At 40.3% G+C, this 22,656-nt stretch overlaps 2 protein-coding genes across 2 annotated transcripts in view; one reads left to right on the top strand and one right to left on the bottom strand.

Annotated features, from left to right (window-relative positions):
• KMO (kynurenine 3-monooxygenase) overlaps positions 1–2,761 on the top strand; it is a 59,662-nt gene extending 56,901 nt beyond the window's left edge. Inside the window, exons 13-15 of the mRNA XM_001093900.5 lie at positions 721–822; positions 913–972; positions 2,431–2,761. Coding sequence (XP_001093900.1) covers positions 721–822; positions 913–972; positions 2,431–2,547 — 279 coding nt within the window. The 3' untranslated portion in view covers positions 2,548–2,761. The remainder of the gene's footprint in view (positions 1–720; positions 823–912; positions 973–2,430) is intronic.
• Positions 2,762–4,339: 1,578 nt separating this feature from the next.
• OPN3 (opsin 3) overlaps positions 4,340–22,656 on the bottom strand; it is a 47,228-nt gene continuing 28,911 nt past the window's right edge. The window contains exons 2-4 of the mRNA XM_001094239.5: positions 15,336–15,655; positions 8,502–8,753; positions 4,340–5,435 (exon numbers count right to left, since the gene is read on the bottom strand). Coding sequence (XP_001094239.2) covers positions 5,172–5,435; positions 8,502–8,753; positions 15,336–15,655 — 836 coding nt within the window. The 3' untranslated portion in view covers positions 4,340–5,171. The remainder of the gene's footprint in view (positions 5,436–8,501; positions 8,754–15,335; positions 15,656–22,656) is intronic.

The following is a 22,656-nucleotide window of genomic DNA, read 5'->3' as shown; positions in this document are numbered from 1 at the left end:
AAAAAGAGTAGGTCCAGACAAACATAGCTTTAAACAATCTCTTTTTGCCATAAACAATATTACAAACCAATCAGGAAGCAACAGAAAATTAGACAAACCTGGCCGGGCGCGGTGGCTCAAGCCTGTAATCCCAGCACTTTGGGAGGCCGAGACGGGCGGATCACGAGGTCAGGAGATCGAGACCATCCTGGCGAACACGGTGAAACCCCGTCTCTACTAAAAAATACAAAGAAACTAGCCGGACGCCTGTAGTCCCAGCTCTTCCGGAGGCTGAGACAGGAGAATGGCATAAACCCGGGAGGCGGAGCTTGCAGTGAGCTGAGATCCGACCACTGCACTCCAGCCTGGGCAACAGAGCGAGACTCCGTCTCAAAAAAAAAAAAAAAAAAAGAAAAGAAAATTAGACAAACCTTTGAGCTCACAGATTACCTGCAGATCTGGTTAAACAAACCCTCTACTGAAATAGACTTCCTATATTGACTCCTGAGCAAAATAAACTTCCCTAGCAGGCTTCATGTATTTGCTGTACATTTTCAAGGCAATGTCCTATATGACCGACATTTACTAAAATGGATTGGGAATAACATTACGGAAACAAAAAATTATTTGACTACTTTGTGTTTGGCATTGCGATGAGTGGGAATGAAGAATAATACTAAGTCACAGTAAGAAATGAATGTGTTCGTTCAAAAGCATTCTTTAAGACTCTCATTATTGCAGATGCGAGCACATGTCAACTCAAGCTGGTTCATTTTTCAGAAGAATATGGGGAGATTTCTTCATGCTATTATGCCATCGACCTTCATCCCTCTCTATACCATGGTAAGGTCTGGACTGAAGACTTTTCCTCATTTTAATTTTCTGTTTAGCTGTTACAGAATATACAAGAATACTTTTTAAACTTTCCTGCAGGTCTCTTTTTCCAGAATAAGATACCATGAGGCTGTGCAGCGTTGGCATTGGCAAAAAAAGGTTGGAACAGATTACATTTTATGAATTTTTTAATGTGATGTGTGAAAATGTCAGAGTATTATGATTATGTTTGTTTCAGACAAATACGGAAATAATGGGACACCAACTGTTTGCCTTCCAAACAGAAACTGCCCTGAATACAGAGAGGGAAGAGTGCTTACTGAACAACATTACAAGGAGGTGGCAAAGAAAGAGAGCTTTTGAAGGGAAGAGTCTCAGGAAAGAAGCTGATGCTAATATTTCTCAACTTTTTACTTTATTTTAGCAAGATGTACTGTTCTTGATTTTTGCTTCGTGCAATATTCTTATGAGTTTAATTTGTAAAGTTGGACAGAACTGAATCACTTTTAAAACACCTATTCCAATGGAATGCTATAATACATTCATTTTGGGCAGTTGGCCTAGAGATGCCATTAAATGGAATTCTGATTCCCTAGTCTTCCACTTTGGGGATTTTACAACGTCCATTTATTCAACAGACAGTTTTATTTAGTACACAGCACTGAGCCGTCGTGGTGATGAACGGACCAGTTCACACCTTTCACCAAGCTCAGAGGCTAGTGGGGGATAGAGACAGTTGCACTGGAGAGGGATACACTGCCCCCGAGGAGGACAGGAGGGGCCGGGACGGGGGAAGGCGGAAGACACATGAGAAACAGTTCAGTGGAGCTGGAAGGCGGCACTAGCGTGTGAGAATGGTCAGAGGGTGGAGGCAGGGCTTTAAACACCTGGAATATTATCTTGAGAGAAACAGGGAGCCCAGGGAGGCCAACAGCCTCAGGTCTGAATTTTAGAAAGATGTCTATATGGAGAATGGATTGGAAGAAATCAAGATGTATCTAAACAAGATGAATAAAATAGGGCCTCCACCCTTCAGGAGCTGAAAGTCTAAAAGGGGAAAAGATGCCAGCAGGCAGTTAGGATGCAGGACACTAAGTGCGGGGAGAGAAACAGGCCAGGATGCCGTGGGAAAGCACCTGACTCAGGCTGGAAAGAGTCTCAGGCCACTGTTCACAGCTAGTGTTTAGTCTCCATGTGAGTCTTAGTCACAGAGGCCACCAGGCCACCACTCTTCTCCTGGAGACTTTTGGGAAGCTTCTGAGAAGGAACGAATGATGTGCGGCTCCAGCACAGTGGTACTCTTCTTAGAATTCACAGCTCTTTTTCTAAACTGCACAGGTTTTTTAATGACTGGACAAAAGCTGACTGCTAAATTTTTTTCATACAGAAGACCTTGATTCATGAGTTTCTTGGGAGAGAGGGAGAAGGGAGACTCCCAATCCTTGACTTTATCTTGATCTTATCGATTCCTGACCTGGTGGTCATGCAATTAAATTGTTGTTTCAGGTTAAAGAACAAAGAGGACATTGTTTACCCCTTTGTTGTTAAAAAAAATGAAGTCTATTTTCAGATTTGAATCTCTGGACAAATGAAATGAGAGTTCTTGCTGTCTTACAGGTGATATACAAAGGACTCCTTTTCTTGGGATCACTGATAGCCATCAGCAGTACTTACCTACTTATGCACTACATGTCACCACGACCTTTCCACTACTTCAGAAGACCATGGAACTGAACAGCTCACTTCTGGAATACAAAACATGTTTCCCTACAAAGGCCATGGACTTCCTAGAACAAATTTATCTCATTAGCAGGTGATAGAAAGGTTTTGAGGTTACAAATGCTTGATTTCTCTGTGACCAAAATTAAGCACGAAAAGTTTCCATTGCCATATTTTATTCACTAATGGAAGATAGTGATCTGCTTATAATTAAACTGAATGTAGTATATCTCTGTGTGTTAATTGCAATTACTCGGGGTGGGGGACATTTTAAAAGTTGAAACATGCAACTTCCTCTACATTATACACACTCAGGTTGAGTCATTCTAACTATAAAAGTGCAATGACTAAGATCTTTCGCTTCTCAGAAAGTAAGGCCCAAGATGCCTCAGGGAAGACCGTAATCATGCCTTTTCTTTAAAAGACACAATAGGACTCACAATAGCATTGCCCCAACACCTGGGACTAAAAATCACAACTTGCCTAGCATGTTAACTGCACTTTTCATTACCTGAATGGAACTTACCTAACCACAGGGCTCAGATGTACCAGATAAAACCAGAAATGTAAATAATGAATTCAGGGGAGTTCCAGAGACTTACAAAATGAACTCATTTTATTTTCCCAGCTTCAAATACAAGTCTTACCGTCTGTTTATCTATCATCTATCATCTAATCTATCTATCTCTATTTATTTATGTATTAGAGATCAGGTCTCACTCTGTCGTCCAGGCTGGAGTGCAGTGGCATGGTCTTGCTTCACTGCAACCTCTGCCTCCTGGGCTCAAGCAATCCTCCCAATTCAGCCTCCCAAATAGCTGGGGCTACCAGGCTCAGCTAATTTTTTGGTATTTTTCAGTAGATACCGGGTCTTGCCATTGCTGCCCAGGCCAGTCTCAAACTCCTGGCCTCATGTGATCTGCCCACCTCAGCCTCCCAAAGTGCAGGGATTAGAGGTGTGAGCCACCACTGCCAGCCCAGAGTTACCCTCTAAAGATAAGAAGAAGGCTATTAATATCATACTAAGCAAAGGACGGGAAAGGGTTTTATTCATAAATTAAATGTCTACATACGCAAAAGTGGAAAGGAAACAAGGGGAGACAACTTTTACAGAAATACAAAGACATTATTTTATTCAATTTCAGACCCTCAGAAGCAATTTACTAATTACTCTTGGACTACATACTGCAGCAGAACCAGCAATACACTTGATTTTTAAAAGCACATTTAGTGAAAACATTTTCTTTGGTTCATCCTTCTTTAACAGGCTGCTGAGTCACTGAGAAGTCCTTCAAACATGATTATGAAGATGAAACACTAGAGTCATATAAGCAATAAAAATTGGGCAATGGGCCAGGCACAGTGGCTCAAGCCTGTAATCCCAGCACTTTGGGAGGCCGAGACGGGCAGATCACGAGGTCAGGAGATCGAGACCATCCTGGCTAACACGGTGAAACCCCGTCTCTACTAAAAATACAAAAAATTAGCCGGGCGTGGTGGCAGGTGCCTGTAGTCCCAGCTACTCGGGAGGCTGAGGCAGGAGAATGGTATGAACCCAGGAGGCGGAGCTTGCAGTGAGCCGAGATCGCGCCACTGCACTCCAGCCTGGGCGACAGAGCGCGACTCCATCTCAAAAAAAAAAAAAAAAAAAATTGGGCAATAAGATGATTCAGTGTTTCTTTTCTTTATTGTCAATGAAATCCTTGAGTTCTAATAATCCATGTTTAGTTTGTAGGGAAAGAAAAAATAATTTTTCCTTCTACCCACTTTAGGTTCCTTTGCTGGGGCCCCTATAACAAAAGACAGATTAACAAGAGAAAAACAAACATAAGTTTATTAGCAGATATATATAATATATGTGGAAAATACAGGTGGAAATACAGGGGAATGAGCAAATCTCAAAGAGCTGGCATCTTAGAACTCCCTGGCTTATACAGCATCAACAAAGAACAGTAAATGTTTAGAAAAACAACAAAACAAAGAAAAAGAGCTTTGAGTCTGTAGGGGCAGCAATTTGGGGGAAGCAAATATATGGGAGTTTGCCTTGTAGATTCCTCTGGTGCTGGTCTCCAGGCTGACGAGGATTCAAAGACGTCTCTGAAACTCCTCTTTGTCATAGTGCACATGTAAAAAGTCTTTTGTTTCCAACAGGAGGATTTTCTTTTTCATTCTAGAATTATCTCCTTGATAACTTCAACAGACATAGGACATGACACTGAATAGAGTCCAACAGTACAAAAAAATTCAGTATGTTCTAGCTACTTCACACATGTGTATGCGACAGTTATTTTTACAGTAAGGTATTTTCGAGAAAAATGTATTACGTGATTTGGAAAATAGAGTAATTTAAAAAATATATTTGAAATGAAAATCTCCAACACATTAGAAGATGATGTTAGATGCCCATCGTCTGCCACAAGTGGTTTTTTCATTATGTAAAGCACCCGTTGAATTAAAATAATTTATTTTTGTTCAACCTCTTCCTGAGGCCCAAGAGCACATGGGCAATTCGGATTTCCTGCTGGACCACAAAGTTCTGTTGATATTATATAGAACGGGTATTCCAGACACTTCTTACGATGGAAGTCTAAAAGTGGCATCCAATTTAAGGCCCCCTCTTTTGTTGCCATTCTTCATTCCTACAAAGGACGAACTTGGATCACATCAACTTTGGACCCATTGGTTTTGTCGCTGTCGTCAACTGACAGTGATTCATCACTGGTGATAATAAAAATGATGGAAGAAGAGTTGAAAGTCACTTTTTTCTTTGGCCTGTCCCCATCTTTCTGTGACATCACAATAGGTCTGATCTGCATTTCACTCCCAGCTGCTGGTAGGTCTTTAGCAGGCCGCTGGCACCTCAGCAGTCGGAGGCACAGGAGCTGCAAAAGGGATCTTCGAAACTGGGCAGAGACAAAATAAAGGGGAATATGAAGTAAAAGTTGGGCACTTATCTGGATTAATAGTCAAGGAAATCAGTTGAGCTGAATTTCAGTTGTTTCTTGTTCTTGTTTGTTAGCTGGTGTGGATGAGGGGTTATGTGGTCATGCTCAGATCTACCTAAATCACCCCAGAGCTTTATGTCTTTTCTTCATTCTAATTCTTATTAACCAGAATATGTAGGACCATTTCAGTACCTTGTAATCCTCCAAGCTTCAATCTGCACACACTTTCTATGAGGACAGGTACAACTATTAAGAGATTTTGAACATTAAGTCAGTCCACAGATATTCAGTGGGTATCTACTAGGTGACAGTCACTGTGCTATAATTAGAGATTTTTTACTGTAAGCAACAAAAACAGACAAGGCTCTTCCTGGCAGAGTTTAGAGCCTGGTGTACTTGCTAATGTTTCTTTAATTAGGTGAAGAATTTTTTCTATCGAAATTACTAATAAGTTGGGGAAAAAATACTATGGCAGACAGCACTAATGTCATCAACAAACATAATTCTTCTCCGTGTCCTGGGTACAACATCAAATAATATTTCTTGGTCTCCTTTCGGCTTTTCCTCTCTGCTGTTCCTCTCGACAGGAAACTGGGAGGCCAACGTGTAAAGATCATAATATCGCACAATGGAAGGGACCTAGATCCCTAAATGACTGCACAGGACAGATCCCATCTCCTCCACCCAATACATTATTAGACTGTGAACTGTGACCTGAATGAGCAATCAACTCCGTTTGAATTCACTGAAATGTTGGGGTTGCTTGTGATAGTAGTCAGTCCATCATGACCAGTAAAACATACATCAAAAGTTAATGCAATTGTTATCCCCATTATTTACAGTGAAATAAATGGTGAATATATGGACTTTCTCAGATCAGGAAATACCAATTAAAAATATAATAGCTACATTGATTTCTGTCTTTTTTGTTTGTTTTTTGCTTGGTTTTGTTTTACAGCAAACACTGCCTGATAATGTCTTCTTCAAGTCCCAGTCTTATGCAAGTTAGCATTTAGTTTATACTCATATTTAAAAATTTTTATTTTTTCTATCTGATTCAAAAATTTAAAAAATAAAAATATTTACTTGTTTGAGACTTTATTCACTAAACCATTGTTTGGTTAAGTGTTAAAGAAACATGATGATAAAAGTTAAATAGAGTATGTATGCCAAAAAAAATGCTTTTCCATATAAATGGTAAGCTCTTTGAGGACAACGACTGTTGTTTTTGTGTATTGGTTTTTGTTTGTATCTTTTAGACTTCCTGTTTAAAGTATGCCCCTAGGAGCCAGAAACATCGGGACCATGTGGGAGCTTGTTAGACGTGCAGAATATTGGGCAGCCATACATACTGAAGGAGAATATTCATTTATTACAAGATCTCCAGGTGTGGGGTACACACATGAAAGTTCTAGAAGCAGTAATTTATAGCCCATTGGCTGACAGAAAGAGTGCAACAAATAATTGTTAATGTATTTTTATTTTGCCTGTTGAGAGGGTGGTCCCTAAAATACCTTATTCTCTGATAGAAAATTAAAGTTATAAACCATCTCACTAGAAAAATTCATATGTGTGCATACTAAAAAGTTATTATAAACAATTTCCAGGGTTGCAATGGCTCTTCTGAGGCCAACTCAAGGAATGTTTAGGTCCTGTGGACTCCAAGTTTAAAATCTCTGGGTTAAAGGAAATAGACCAGTTGAAGGCAACAAAAAACGGAAAGAAACACTGTCAGTGAGAGGAGAATAAGGCACGTGGAAGTGAGTTTATGGAGAGTGTAAGCCAATAATGTTCAAAGAAAAGGAAAGGCAAAAGAAGAGGCAGAGGGATTTAGCACTGAACATAATAAAGTTACTACAAAAGTGCCCGCTTCTTCCATATTCTTGAGCATTAGAAGTCACAGTGATTATTATTGCCCTTTATTATTATGACTTGTTATCTTTAAAATTCCAATGGAGTAATTAAGCATTATTTTTAACTTTTAAATTCTCTGAAACTTAGAGGCTCAGCTTTATAATAATCATTTTGTGGGCTCTCCCAGCCATGACTCATAGCCATCAAGTCAAAACCTTTCAACTACAGAAACAGATGATAAGGAAGTTCCTCTTCTTTTTGAGACAGGGTCTCGCTCTGTCACCCAGGCTGGAACACAGTAGTGTGATCATGGGTCCCTGTAGCCCTGACCTCCTGGGCTCAAGAGATCCTTTCACCTCAGGCTGCTGAGTAGCTGGGACTACAGGCACATGCCACCACGCCCAGCTATTTTTTTTTTTTTTTTTGAGAGAGAGAGAGGGGCGTCTCATTATGTTGCCCAGGTTGGTCTTGAACTCTTAGCTCAAGCAATCCTTCTGCCTCAGCATCCCAAAGTGCTGGGTTTACCGGCTTGAGCCACCACATCAGGCCCAGGAAGTTTCTTGAACCAAATTAATTTAGGCTAGACATTTGCTGTGGCATGTGAATAACAACCCAGACCAATTGCTACAAGTATCTATAACCCCAAGTGAGGAGTTATAAGCACTGGATTTGGGGACTTGAGCAAACTAGGTTCAAATCCTGGCACCAATACTTCCTAGATTAGGCAAGTTATTTAACCTCTCTGAACCTATTCACAACCCATAAAGAAAACAAGGAATAATATTAGTGTCTATTTTGTGGAGTTTCGTAAACTTGCTAGTAACTTGTTCGTGACTTGCTTGTAACTTGCTCGTTGCAGTAAGAATTTTAAATGTATTATTAACTTCGTCGCTGTTATTACTAGGCATAAACTATTTTCTGATGAATTAAATATTAATTTTACTAGAATTCTACCTAACAAGTGTGAATCCCTATGGGTAGTTCTTAGAATTGTTATGATTTTCTTTGGAAATATTCTACATTTCTTCCTGATCCCTTTACATTCTGACAAAATTCTTGATTTGGTTTTTTTTAATTGAATCGACTCTGAATCACCTCTGTAAAAGTATTACACTGTCATTTCCAACTCTATCTTCAGGGTGAAAGCAATCAGTTAATCGCAAAGCGTACCTTTCTGATCATGAAGACATAAATCACTGGATTGTATACAGTGTTGGATTTAGCAAAGAGGTACGAAACAATAGATATTGTTGGAGTGACCAGGTGACCATGACCATTAACCACCAAGAAGCAGATCACGATATAAGGCATCCAACAGACCAGGAAGGCGAATATCATTAAAAAGCACATTTTGGCCAGTTTCTTTTCATATTTTAAAATCTTGATCACTTGAATTGTCTGAAGATCTTCCACGCAACGAAGCTGCCGAAAGGAGAAAGAAAGGAAAGGGCTTTAAAAAAATAAAAGAATGGCTTTCTTTTGTTATTTTTATAACGGATATTCAGACACTATTCTTGGCCCCACCTAAATGGAAAGAGAACTGAATGGGACCTTGGGAGGCTGACTTCTGATCCGAGACTCGTAGCTGAGTCCAGCTTTAACCTTGCCGGGCCTCAGTCTCCCCACTCACAACATAGGGTGGTTGAGCTACATAGCCTCCTACATCCTTCAGTGTTTTTTTAATGTTCTCGAATTTACTTAATAAGAAATAAGATGATTTTGCCTAGATCTTCAAATCTCTAAAAGACAATTGGAAAGAGTCACGATAAAATGGAAACAATCTCCCCACGATCCTGGAAACTCTAGAGTGCTAGTTCTGGAGTTCTCAAAGCAGACTGCATACCCATGTCATGTCAGTTCTGCACGATGAAGCCTGCAGCTGGCCTTGATGAGAATTTAATCCCCAAGTGCATTCTTACGGAAAACCAGTTTTTCAATTCACTACTAATGACTATAAAGTAAAATTTCAGGATAAATTTGTTTGCGATTGGCTTCATTAGGGGCTCACTTGCAGAGAACCGCACTTGGTAAAACTCCTTCCTCTAAAATCAGCCTGTCTACTCCCAGTCTGTTCCCATTAAAGGGATGGACGAGTAACGATGTACAGTCTGAAAGTTCTTTGAGTTTCTTGAATATAAATTTCTTTTTGCTGTTTCTCCTAGTATTATAAATGTGTTATAATAATACACGGGCAAAGAATATTTCTGCACACCAAAAATACGTTCCTAAATAAAAATAATTATCTCTAAGCATTGTAATAAGTTATACAACTTTTACTACAAAAATACAAGTACTTTATATATTGATTTTTTTAAGTAGTTAGCATATTGTTGATACTTAGTATTGATTACTTTATGCTGGGAAATTGACTGCATTTCAATGAACTCTAAGTGTACCATTTAGTTCTAGCATTATCATAAAAATTAAGAGGGCGGGGAGCGGTGGCTCACGCCTGTAATCCCAACACTTTGGGAAGCCGAGGCGGGCGGATCATGATGTCAGGAGATCGAGACTATCGTGGCTAACACAGTGAAACCCGTCTCTACTAAAAATGCAAAAAATTAGCCGTGGTGGCGGGCGCCTGTAGTCCCAGCTACTACTCGGGAGGCTGAGGCAGGAGAATGGCATGAACCCGGGAGGCGGAGGTTGCAGTGAGCCAAGATCACGCCACTGCACTCCTGTGGCAGTGCCTGGGAGACAGAGTGAGACTCCGAGACTTCGTCTCAAAAAAAAACAAATAAAAATAAAAATAACAAAATTAAGAGAAAGAATTTCCAAAGAAATCATTTAGAACATGTGCTTACAGTATTTCCAAATATATTTTAATTAAAATTCCCAAATTACTGATATCCAAAATTATATTTAAGAAACTATATTCTTATCAAAATCATGTATTCAGATTAGCAAAGAATAGAGAGAAATAGGGAAAATTTAAGTCGTTGTTTTTTTAGGGTAGAGAGACTATGTGTGGGGAAAAGTGGGTATTAAATTTCTAGTATTCAGTTGGTGCAAAAGTAATTGTGGTTTTTGCCATTAAAGGTAAACCTTTGAAGGTAACCTTATTTAAAGGTAAATAATATTCCTTTACTAGTATGCCAATTACTTAAAAAAATCAATATATAAAGTATTTGTATTTTTGTAGTAAAATTAGTATAACTTATTACAATGTTCAGAGATAAAGATTTTTATTTAGGAACATATTTTTGGTGTGCAGAAAGGTAAATAATTTACCTTTAAATAAGGTTACCTTTAAAGGTTTACCTTTAATAGCAAAAAACGCAATTGCTTTTGCACCAACCGAATACTACTATTCTGTGTGCGCAATTCTATTTTAAAAGAAACTCTTTCATTTAATGTGATATAATATTATTCTATTTTCAAAACATCATTTTGGGGGAGCTTCCCTAGAGTTTATAGGAAGGCTGTGGAGTTTTGATAAAAGCTCTAGATTTGGAATTAGAAGATCTAAGTTTATATCCCAGATTCACCACTTTTGCTCGCAGTGTGATATTGGGCAAGTCAATAACCTCCTTTAAGAGTAAAGAAGAAAGGAGGTTAAACAAAAAAAACTATTAGAATTAACAGAACTTGAGTTCCATTTCCACATGTATGACTTTGTGGGGTGGTTTTTGAGGTTAAGTAGTTATTTATATTTGAACTAGATATGAAACGAACACACTCGTATGTATATGTACCTTTATGATACTATAGGATATTTGGAATCATTATTGACTCTTCAGAGTTTCCATTAACAAGTAACATGACCACATCTCAGTTAACTGCCTCCCAAACCTCCGGTATCTAGGTCCAATAGTTTTATCTGTACCATTTTCTGGGCAAGTCAGTCTTTATCCCCTCTCACCATTTATCAAAGCAGAGCACTCATTTATCCATCTTGGAATTACATGCACGCTGGAGAAATTAATTGAAATAAATGTTGGTCTATAGTCCCCAGTGCCTCTTTGGTAGAAGGAGAAGATCTTGACTAATGTTTTAGATTATTTGGGTTTATATATGTGAAGTTTTCATGATTATTTTTTATTTATCTCTTTCAGGCCTCTTTGTTTCATTACTTTCTATTCCTTCATTCTGCTCATTAAATATTTTCCAAATAAAAAATTCTATTTCATGCCTCACCCTCTTTATTCAATCATTTGAGGATAGTTTTCAAAATTGCTATGGATGAAGCAATTTTGAAATGATTGGCACAGGCACAAATTTGTCCTAAAGAATGAACCACCTAAAACAGATTCTTCAGAATTCTCTATTAAAGTGTTCTTTGGCTGTATAAATGGCTGATGCCTAGTACTCATTAATCCAAGACATCTGTAGATTTTCAAAGAATTTCACTGTGAATCTTCATTCTCAAGTGTGTAGCTATGTCTCCATCGCGGTTATGAGTCATCTCTCTCTGAATAAGGAAACGGAGGCAAATTACTTGCAGTGAGCTCTCTGTTTAGGTAGCAGCTAAAGTCAAATCTCTTCACACTTTCACCCCTTCTCCTGTCTTCCCCTTTCTATGCCCTCTGCTTGTAACTCATTCCAAAAATAGTGACTGATCACCTACTCATGCAGACACTATACCAGCTACAGGTGAGAAAATACATAAGACCCAGTCTCTGCTCTTGAGGAATTCATGATTTGGTGAGGGTGACGCACACTGAGCAGGTAGAAGCCATGAGGGAGGTAAACAGGGAGGATACGGTAGTACACAGGATCCTGAGGGCTAGAGCAACAAAATCCTGCTGTTAGTCTTGTGAGGGAAGGAGGAATTAAGTAAGGAGGAGAGACAGAATGTTCCAGAGAAAGAAAATGTGCTAAGACGAGAGGTAAAATAACAAGCCAGTGTCTGAAAACAAGAAATATTACCATTGGCCGCATCCCGAGGTGGCAAGAGGAGGGGAGTGTCAAGAAATGAGGCTGGACAGGTAGACAGGAGATGCCATACAGGACCGGCCGACCGCACCCAGGGGCTTTATTTTAATCACAAAGACAGTGGAACTTCTGAAGGTAATACTTGAGAACAACTACTCTGGTGGCAGTGTGCAAAGAATGGAATAGAGGAAAGCAAAATTTTCAAAAAGGAGAACTAAGTTGTTTTTTTTAACTGAGTCCGTGGCAGTGGGAGAGGAAAAAATGTATATACTAAAAAATATAGGGCTGGGCACAGTGACTCACACCTGTAATCCTAGCACTTTGGGAGGCCAAGGCGGGCGGATCATGAGGTCAGGAGTTCAAAACCAGCCTGGCCAACATGGTGAAACCCCACATCCACTAAAAATATTTTAAAAATTAGCCAGGCATGGTGGTGGGCACCTGTAATCCCAGCTACTCAGGAGGCTGAGGCAGGAGAATTGCTTGAACCTGAGAGGCAGAGGTTGCAGTGAGCCAAGGTTCTGCCCTTGCACTCCAGCCTGGGCAATAAGAGTGAAACTTTGTCTCAAAACAAAACAAAACAAAAAAACATTTAAGTGGTATGGATAAGAACTGATCAATAGTTGGGTGTTGGGGGAGACATGGATGACACTCAGTCAAAGACTACTCCTTAATTTCTGGTCTTGGTAGCTAGGAATGATGACTATTCAATGAGAAAGCAAATGGAGGAGTAGAGGATTTTAGGGAAAATACGACAAATTAATCTTTACATTTGTTAAATTTGATGAGTCTGTGGACCATCCAAGTGGAGGTGTTCAATAGGCAATTGACTACCAGGATCTGTTAGAGGCTGGAAGATAGACCTGAACTGGAAATAGAGATGTTACCAAGCTTGTGTCAGAAGGAGAAATCCTGGCCGTATGAAAGACCACTCAAGGCCAGTGTGTAGCATGGGACAAGAGCTAAACATAGGATGCTGGGGAGGCCCAAAGAAGAGAAGCTCTTGGAAGACATAAGAAAATGGGGCCAGAGAGTCAGCAACAAAGACAGCAGAGAAAGGCGCCCTAGAATCGATGGCAGGAGAACATCACAAGGAAGTAGAAGTTGTCAACAGTCTCAAACACTGAGGATGCTAGAAAGGAATAAAAATGTGTCCATGGGATCACATATCTGGGAGCTCATCAATGACTTGAAATGAGGGCTGTATTAGTGGCAGTGCGGTAGAGGAAGGAGTCACCAGTTTGCCTTAAGTTGAGGAATAAGTGCTAGATAAACTTACTAAACTACCAACTCCCTAAACTACAACAGAAATTTATTCTCACAGTTCTGGAGGCTGGGAAGTCCCAGGTAGAGTAGCTGACAAGATAGGTATCATTCTGAGGCCTCCTCTCTTGGCTGTTATCTCACTGTGTGCTTCCATGATCTCTTATTTATGCACACGTGGGAAGACAGAAAGAGAGACAGAGAGAGAGAGAGACAGAGACAGACAGAGAGAGAGACAGAGAGAGAGAGAGAGAGAGACAGAGACAGAGAGAGAGAGAAAGAGAGAGAGAGAGACAGAGAGAGCAAGCTCTCTGGTGTCTCTTCTTACAAGGACACTAATCCCCTAATCCCATCAGACCAGAGCCCCATCCTCATGACCTCCTCTGACCCTAATTACCTCCCAAGGCCCCATCCCCAAATACTGTCACATTGGTGGTTAGAGATTCCACATAGGAATCTGAGAGGGACACAAACATTCAGTCTATTAACAGGAAGAAATTGGCACATTTTATATGCTCAATAAATACTGGGTAAATGCATGCTTACTGAGTGACAATGTGGCACCAAGAGTCACCAATGGTTCTTTGAGTTAGCAGTGACAAAAAGGAGAAAAATAAAGTGATAGCTAGAGGGAGCTGAGAGTAGATTGTGATTAAAAAAAAAAAAATAGCCTGGTAATATGCTAAAGGGAAAGGACCAGTGGTAAGGGAGAGTGTGAAGATACAAGTGAAAGAGAAAATTATTAAGAGGTGTCTCTGGGGCACGGAAGGGGGTGGGGGAGCAATCAGAATACAGAATCGAGTTGGTCCTGGGAGACCTCTCCTGTCGCCCTGTAACTGGAGAGAGAGGTCTAAGAATCAGTGGTTTGTGTAAAGAGAGGTAAGGAGTCAAAGGAACCCTTGATAATGGCTTTGTTTTGTCCGATAAATCAGAAGCAGGCTTATTCGATAAGAATGAGAGGAGGCAGTAAGGCGAGAGATTAAAATGAGAAGTGAGGTTGTGTAATAGTCAGAGTGTGGAGACACTAGACCACACACACAGGCATAGAAAGGTTGCTAGAACAAGGCTGAGAGGACATCTAAGTGTGGACAGATGTGTTTTTTTTTTTTTTTTTCCAGCTCCTCTTTGCAGTTTGACTACAGGCATGGAGAAAATAGATGATTGAACTGATCTAGGGATTTTGTCTTTAACAAAGTTGGCATATGTAAAGAAATTTGAAACAAATTATTTAAAGTGATGCATGTAGCTAAGTCAGATTTTAAAAACAGGTGAAAGTTAGAGGGGTTTGACGGAGTGAGCAAGAGACTAGAGACGGAAGCAGAGAACAGAGTTGGAAGAATCAGTGAATGGGGAAGGAAACATCCATGGCTGAAAATAGAGACTGGGAAATGGAGCCTGCTCCACACTGGGTTTGAGTTCAAACTGGAAAGTTCTTGTTGGCACCCAACGTGAAGTTGTTTGTGGTCAGTTCTTACCCTTTATGACTCTGCTGTGATTGCCGAACAAAACATCCATGCTGTTCTCTAGTCAAATTCGTATGACCTTTGAATAAACAAAGTTATGGGAAGTGTGGAACTCCCTTTTTTAAATTCTTAAATTTTAAGAGTGTTCGATAATGTAGGGTTTTTTGGTTGCTGATTCCTTCTTTTGGTTGAGAGAGGGATGTAGAGAGAGTAAATGCTATTCCGCATTGATCTTCCCAGAGAGTGGCTCATAGCATAAAATTCAACCAAATGGGAAGTCTCCTAGAACTGCTCTACCTCTGGGCAACTACTGATGACACAGGAAGACTTCCATTATTTTCCACACAAAATTTTCTACCCTGGATGTGGTTTGGGAGGGGGGCATCTGTAGTCTTCAACTCACCATTCGAATGGAATACAGAATATGGCCATAGCAATGGGCTATGACGCCCAGAGGCACCACCAAGCAGCCAAGAAATAAGAAAAGCACAAAGGAGGAATCGTTGGCATCCTTGGATTTCCAGTCCACAGTGCAGCCTAGTCCGTGTACGTCCAGGATGTACCTGTTCCAGCCCAGGAGAGGTGCTCCTGCCCATGCCAGTGAGTAGAGCCAGATGTAGGTAATGGCCCTCCAGGCCCAGGAAAAATTGATCACTCTGGCATGGACCACGCGAATGTAACGTTCATAGGCCAGCACCGTTAGGGTGGCAATGGAAACAATCCCTGCAAGAAGAGAAAGTGGAAAAGTATAGCATGGTGCCGGGGGAACCAGGCATAAGAGACGTGATACATTCTCCACCGGAAATACCTTACAGAGCATCTGAGACTGAGAGAGTGCTAACAGTGTCTTATAGTCCCAAGGAAATTCTATTGAAAACAGCTATCCATAAAAGGAACCATAGAAGGGCAGTCAGTGGCTCACGCCTGTAATCCTAACACTTTGGGAGGCTGAGGTGGGAGGATTTCTTGAGCCTAGGAGTTCAAGACCAGCCTGGACAGCACGGCAAGCCCTGTCTTTACAAAAAATACAAAAATTAGCCAGATGTGGTGCCACACGCCTGTGGTCCCAGCTGCTTAGGAGGCTGAGGCTGGAGGGTTGCTGGAGGCCAGAGAGGTCGAGGTTGCAGTGAGCTGAGATCGTGCCACTGCACACCAGCCTGGGCGATAGCACCAGACCTTGTCTCAAAAAAAAAAAAAAAAAAAGAAAAGAAAGAAAACATAAAGTGGAAAACGCCATGCAGATTAAAACAAAGATTAGACAAAAATTAAAAGCCCTAAATCAGCTCCACCCCAAAGATGCTCCTATTGCATTAAACTTTCTCCTGAAGAGAAATTCCAGAATGAGTAAGGGAGAGTCACTAGAGCAAGTGTCTCTTTTAGTTTACCTTCTCTTGGCTGTCTCTGACTCAGCCTTTAAAGTCAAAGGGGGTTGCAAAAGCGCAAACTGAATGACGTCGCAGTAAAATGATGGGGAGGATGGCCATAACCTGCCTACTACCAGTAGATGTCAGCATACAAACTGTTCACACGCAAGGATTGTTGACAAGGGTCGGGGTGCTTCTGGGCTTCCATGGTCTTCACGTATACCGCTATTTTGCAACAAGTCCTCTTTAATGATACTGTTTGTATATTTCTCTGTCACCTTCAGACAGTAAGGTACTCACTTAACAAGCACCTACTATGTGCCAGCCACTGTGCAGTGGATGTCCAATGGTGACTAAGAGACAGAACTCTAGATGTCTGAAGGGACCGTGTGTGTGTAAACGCTGACAATGACCATGCAATGTGTGGATGCTACAATTGCCACACAATGGACTGGAGACACAGAAAGGGAAGCATTTGCGCACAAGGCAGAAGCACATTCCAGGAACAGTGAAGAACGATATACTGGGGCATGGGGACGTAAAAGGACACAAAGGGGTCTACAAACGATGATTCAAAGACGCCAGGGCTCACAGGACATGGAAAGAGAAATTTAGAGAGAGTCACATTGACAAAGGCTTTTAATTTCTAGCTAATATTTGTGTTATTTTAATTTTTTTTGGTTTTTTAACCTTTTCCTCTATGAAATAATAAATTATAAATCTGTTACTCTCTTGTCCTTTTACACAATTAAATTCCCCTTGTCCTCCTCCTCCTTTTTCTTCTGAAATGGATGCTCATTCTAGCAGTAGTAGAGAATTTAAAACACGATTGGAGGCCATGGAAACCAGCTTGAAGGCTATTGCAACCGCAGGCAAGACATGATGGGACCTCAACTAGGATGACATTAAAAGGCATGAACAACAAAGTCTGGATTCCAGAAACATTTAGCAACTTGTATCAACAGAATCTGTCTGTTTATCGAATGTGAGGCATGAGGGGAGAGAGGAGTTAAAAATAACTTTGAGGTTTTTGGCTGGGCATGGTGGCTCATACCTGTAATCTCAGCACTTCAGGAGGCTGACGCAGGTGGATCACCTGAGGTCAGGAGTTTAAGACCAGCCTGGCCAACATAGCGAAACCCTGTCTCTACTAAAAATACAAAATATTAGCTGGGCATAGTGGCAGAAGCCTGTAATCCTGGCTACTTGGGAGGCTGAGGCAGGAAAACTGTATGAACCAGGGAGGCGGAGGTTGCAGTGAGCCGAGTTCGTGCCATGGCACTCCAGCCTGGGCAACAGAGTGAGACTCTGATTCTAAATAAATAAATAAATAAAATAACTTGGAGGTTTCTAACCTGCCTAAGGAACAGTGAGTGATTACATGAACTGAAGTAAAAACCACAAGGTGTATGAACAGATGTGGGGAAGACAATAAAATTGTGAGCTTCCTGGAGCATAAATATTTGTTTAATGAGTGGACGCAGAGAGATGGAAAGAAAAGCAGTTCAAATGAAGAATGAAAATAAGACTGGTCTCCTGAGAAGGGAGAAAAGGGTGTGGGTGGCAAACAGGTTAAGAGGCCCGGAGGCAAGTCCCAGCTCCCCATGAAGTAGCCCTGTAACTTTCAGCAAATCAAACAATCTCTTAGACCTTTTTGTTTTCATAAAATTTAAAATCCCTTCACATTTTAACATTTAGTGAGTCTGCAATTATGTAAGTATGAAATACAGAGGCCCTGGACTCAGAAAGCAATTGGCATAACATAGTTAATATTAATTTATCTCATGACGGGTTTGTTCTTCTGTGGGATTTGGAGGGTGTGGAGCAGTATGATTCCCAGTGTCTCATATACATGGCATCCAATAAATGTTCACTGAATAAATAAGTGAATATTTACTACATACTCAAGCGATTGGAAGAAGATTGGGTTTTGGAACAGAGTGGAAGAAAATACTTCAGAGAGTAATGGTATAAGGCTGAGTGTGGTGGCTCACACCTGTAATCCCAACACTTTGGGAGGCTGAGGCGGGCAGACCACCTAAGGTCAGGAGTTCAAGACTAGCCTGGCCAACGTGGTGAAAACCCATCTCTACTAAAAATACAAAACTTAGACAGGCACAGTGGCATGCATCTGTAATCCCAGCTACTCGGAGGCTGAGACAGGAGAATTGCTTGAACCTCAGAGACGGAGGTTGCAGTGAGCTGATATTGTGCCACTGCACTCCAGCCTGGGTGATGGAGCAAGACTCCATCAAAGGAATGAAGGAAGGAAGTGATGGAGGGAGGGAGGGAGGAAGGAAGGAAGGAAGGAAGGAGAAAAAAAGAAAAGAAAAGAAAGTAACAATATAATAGCAAATAATGGATTTAAATTCAAATCACAGTAGTGGTTATTGGGGCAATGAGAGTATCAAGGTGGATGACTTTCATATTCAGAAGTCTATTTTTACCTTATTAAATTCTTATCTAAAAAGTGATATTATCATTTATTTACCTGATATTATTCCTAGAAAAATATCTAAAAACCTAAAGATAATGACATAAGTTGATGCTAATGAAATACTGTTGGCTTTATGTAGTTTACAAACTTTCTTATTAAGTATAATGGTATTTACTTTTATAACTGCCTTTATGTGTTCAAACATAGTTTGGCCTTCAACTTTTAGTTAATTTACACTGAATATGATTTACTCTTTTATAGGCAAGAAGACTCAGTAAAAATAATTACACTGTTGTAAATTAGTAAGTTTCAATGTACCTTAGAGAGGAATTAATGAGTTCTTATGGTGAAAGCAATAAGCTGGTAAAATAAACTGGTATGAGTATACCATGTTCATATATTCATTCATTCATTTAGTCATTACTTATTGCTTGTGATGTTTCAGTCACTGTGCTAGAAAATACACAGAAAGACGTGAGTGAAACCAACCCTCACGGCCTTAAGGTCCAGTGGGTAAGAGAGACAATAGAAAAACAAATCAAACAAGCAAATCAGGGCAGTGCTATGAAAAATAGAGAGTGCAGGAAGAGAGAATAACGTGAGGCATGGTGGGAAGGATACAGAAAGGGATGCAGCTGGTATTGGCAGGGTGTCAGGAAAAGACCCATTGCACTCAGAGCTGAAGTACGAAAAACCCCAGCCTTGTGACAAGTCAGGGTGCAAGAGGTTAGTAACATTTTCCTTCTGGTTATGTTGGTCAAAGAGACTTTAACACTTACTAATACAGTTTTTGACCATGCCTGTGTCTTAGCAAGCACAATGACTTTCAGGTGCCTGATTTCGGTCGTTATGTACCTTGACATGTTTGCACAGACCTAGCAAACTTTGTATTTCCTAAGTCTTCCCTGATAGCACGAGCGTATCACTGAGTGGCAGCGTCAGTCAGACTGACTTCGTCTTCGAGGGTCACCCAACTGAAATGATCTAATCTACATCTTCCTTGCAAAATATGCAGCTCTTCTCCCACCAATGCTTTATTTACTAACAAATTTTGGTCTTGAGTTGGAATTAATTGCTGTATTCTATTTGATTCCCACAACACTCTCCCAGGAGGATGAGAATGAAAGGACTGTTTTACAATTACTTTAGACCTTTAACTGATGTTAAGCCTTATTAATGGAAATAAAAACTACATGGTATATGAGCAGATATGAGGAAGACAACCAAATTCTAACTTCAAATGGTGCATCCATTTCCGTGGACACTGAAAAGCAATGGGAATGATGAGTGCTGCAAACTAGGTGCCAGTTATGCACCAGCTCCCATGATCATCACTCCACATATGATATGCACTCTTTTGGAAAGAAGGTCTGTGGCTCCAAGGGTTAAGTAATTGATGTCTACACCAACAAGTGGTGGAGACAGTTTTGAGAACCCAAGACTTACTCCAAATCCCGCGATTTTGTCTTAATACCACCTGCTGCCACTAGAGGGTGACTTCTACCTCTCCACAAATTCTACCAGTGGTGAAGTGATGTCTGTGCCTTCACTGCAAAGCTGCAGATTGATCAGGTATGTGCCCATCACCGTGCTGAGTAGGTCTTTTGGAGAAACCAGATACGCGTGGTCCCTACTCTCAAGAAGACTGCAATACTGTATTTTTATATCACACACAACACTGAGAACCATGTAAGATGATACGTGATCATATGTCAAAGTTATGGTGCAAAAACAAACCAGAAAAAGTAAAATCCCAGTGGACTACTGCCTTCATTCAGAGATAAAGCTTAACTTGGGTCCTAAAAGACGGAATAGGTGTTAAGGAACAGAAAGGAATGAAATGGGCATTTCTAAAACTGAAGCCTCTTTGAATTATTGCAAGAGTGCCTTGGACTCTGGTTGTGGAGCCGGGACCAAGAGGTGGGAAGGTCAGTCACTACAGGGGATGGCGCAAAGCTGAATCTGCCTTCCGTGGCTATCCATGGGCCACAGCAGGGATCTTCCATCTTTTTCTTACTCTTTTCCCTAACAGAATTTTGAAAAACCATGTATACAACCATATTTAAACTGTGACATCTACATTTTTTGTCTTAAGTTTAAAGAATTGTGTAATATAAACTTTTCAAAGTTGGAACCATTGGAAAGGGCTTATGTACCCCCAGCGGTTTTGAAGACAGCAGTCTGTAAAATCAAATCTCATTGGCATATCATTAGGCTTTGCCTAAGCTTGCTGCATCGGGATACACACCACGCCCAGGCTGCAAACTGCCCGGCATGTTCACTCAGCTGGCAGCTTTGATACTGCCATTCCTTCTGCCTGAATTGCTGCCAAAGATCTCAGTCTGGAGAAGACAGATGTGTAAGCAAATAATTACAGGAATGTGATAAGAGTTAAACAAAGCTGTGTTGGGGATCTGGAGAATGCAATGTAGGAAGTACTTATCTCTGCCTGGGGAACCACTGGCGAAGGTTTTAAGGGAAAGCAACATTTGAATTGATGAATGGGAGTATTTTATCAAGTTGACAAGAGTGAGGATATTTCAAGGCCAAGGATACAATATGTGTGAAAGCATAGAAGTGAAAAAATATATTTACATGTCTACTCTGTGCTTCAGTTTGAGCCAAATAGTTCTTTCCGATATAACTTAATGATTATACACTCATTTGCAATATTTATCAAAAAACACATGTCATACACATACTGTGTGTCAGGCACTGTGCTAGGCAATAAGAAAAAATGATGAATTATAAACAGAGAACTAAACTACTATAAAACAATGTGATAAATTAAATAATAGAGAAATGTGTTCGAGGCCAAAAGTCCTGTATTCAATTCCAGTTTTCTCCATATTACCTAATGAATAAGTCATCTGCTTCAGATCAGTTTCATTTTTTTCACATAATTACTATGTGACCATGGGAAAATTAATTAATGTCCTGGAATCTCAATTTTCTCACCAGTAAAATAGGGATAATAGTACCAAAATGCTGTCTCATCGTGTGGGTGTGGGCGTGTATTGAGAATATAAATATGTTTAGTAAAGTGGTAATGCATAAGGTATTATTATTACTGAATAGTTGAATATCTGGGAGCAAAATTGCTTTAAGTAGTAGAAAGTGGGTGGAAGGCATGGGAGTGGACAGGACTCTGGAGCTTAAATATTAATACAAGGTGTGTCTATCAATGTACAACTATCCAATAATATAGTTATTTTCTCACTTTGGTCACTAGATGGCCACATTGAATAGCTTATTTATAGTTCAAGTATCTAGACTGGGGTAAGCAAGTTCACACTAAACAGAAGAGCGTGCTTCAAAAAAGGCCATGACCCAGACTTGTTAATCCTTGTCTGTTAGATTAAAAAGTTTAATATAACAAAACTTATGCCTTCAAGGAACACACAATCCAGAGAAAGTGGTGGAAGGAGAAACTCTGCCTATAGTGGGAGGAGGAATACCCAACTCAGGAGATTTTCTGTGGGAAGCAGGTACCAACTGAGTAAGTCTTAGATATTAAGCACACTTTAACGAGGTAAAAAAAAAAAAAAAAAAAATTGATGGGGAAGAGGCAGCCAATCCTCTTATCCTATTCTAGGAAGAGAAAACAGCTTATGTAAATACATGGAGACCTGACAGAGCTTGCACCATTTGGGTGCCTGCAAATAATTCCAAATGGTAGGACGGAATTCTAAACAGAGAATGAAAAGACTAAGGACTCTCCTAGGAAAACCCTTAAATGCCATGCGTGGAGCTTGGAATATGTCCCGAGGGCTCTGAGGAGCCATTAAGTCATTTTTATTCACTTCCATCACTGTACAATTCTAGAGAATTTTATTGTCTTTTGATTTTGCTTTTGGAGATTTTCCTCATGGGAAGTTCCCTTGGACTGCAATGAGGAAAACGGATTGTGCGCCAAGCCTGGT

This window comes from Macaca mulatta, chromosome 1 (assembly GCF_049350105.2).
Source record: "Macaca mulatta isolate MMU2019108-1 chromosome 1, T2T-MMU8v2.0, whole genome shotgun sequence".
NCBI classification, from domain to species: domain Eukaryota; kingdom Metazoa; phylum Chordata; class Mammalia; order Primates; family Cercopithecidae; genus Macaca; species Macaca mulatta.
The sequence above is the reverse complement of the archived record's forward strand: the minus strand, read 5'-3'. Positions and strand labels throughout refer to the sequence as shown.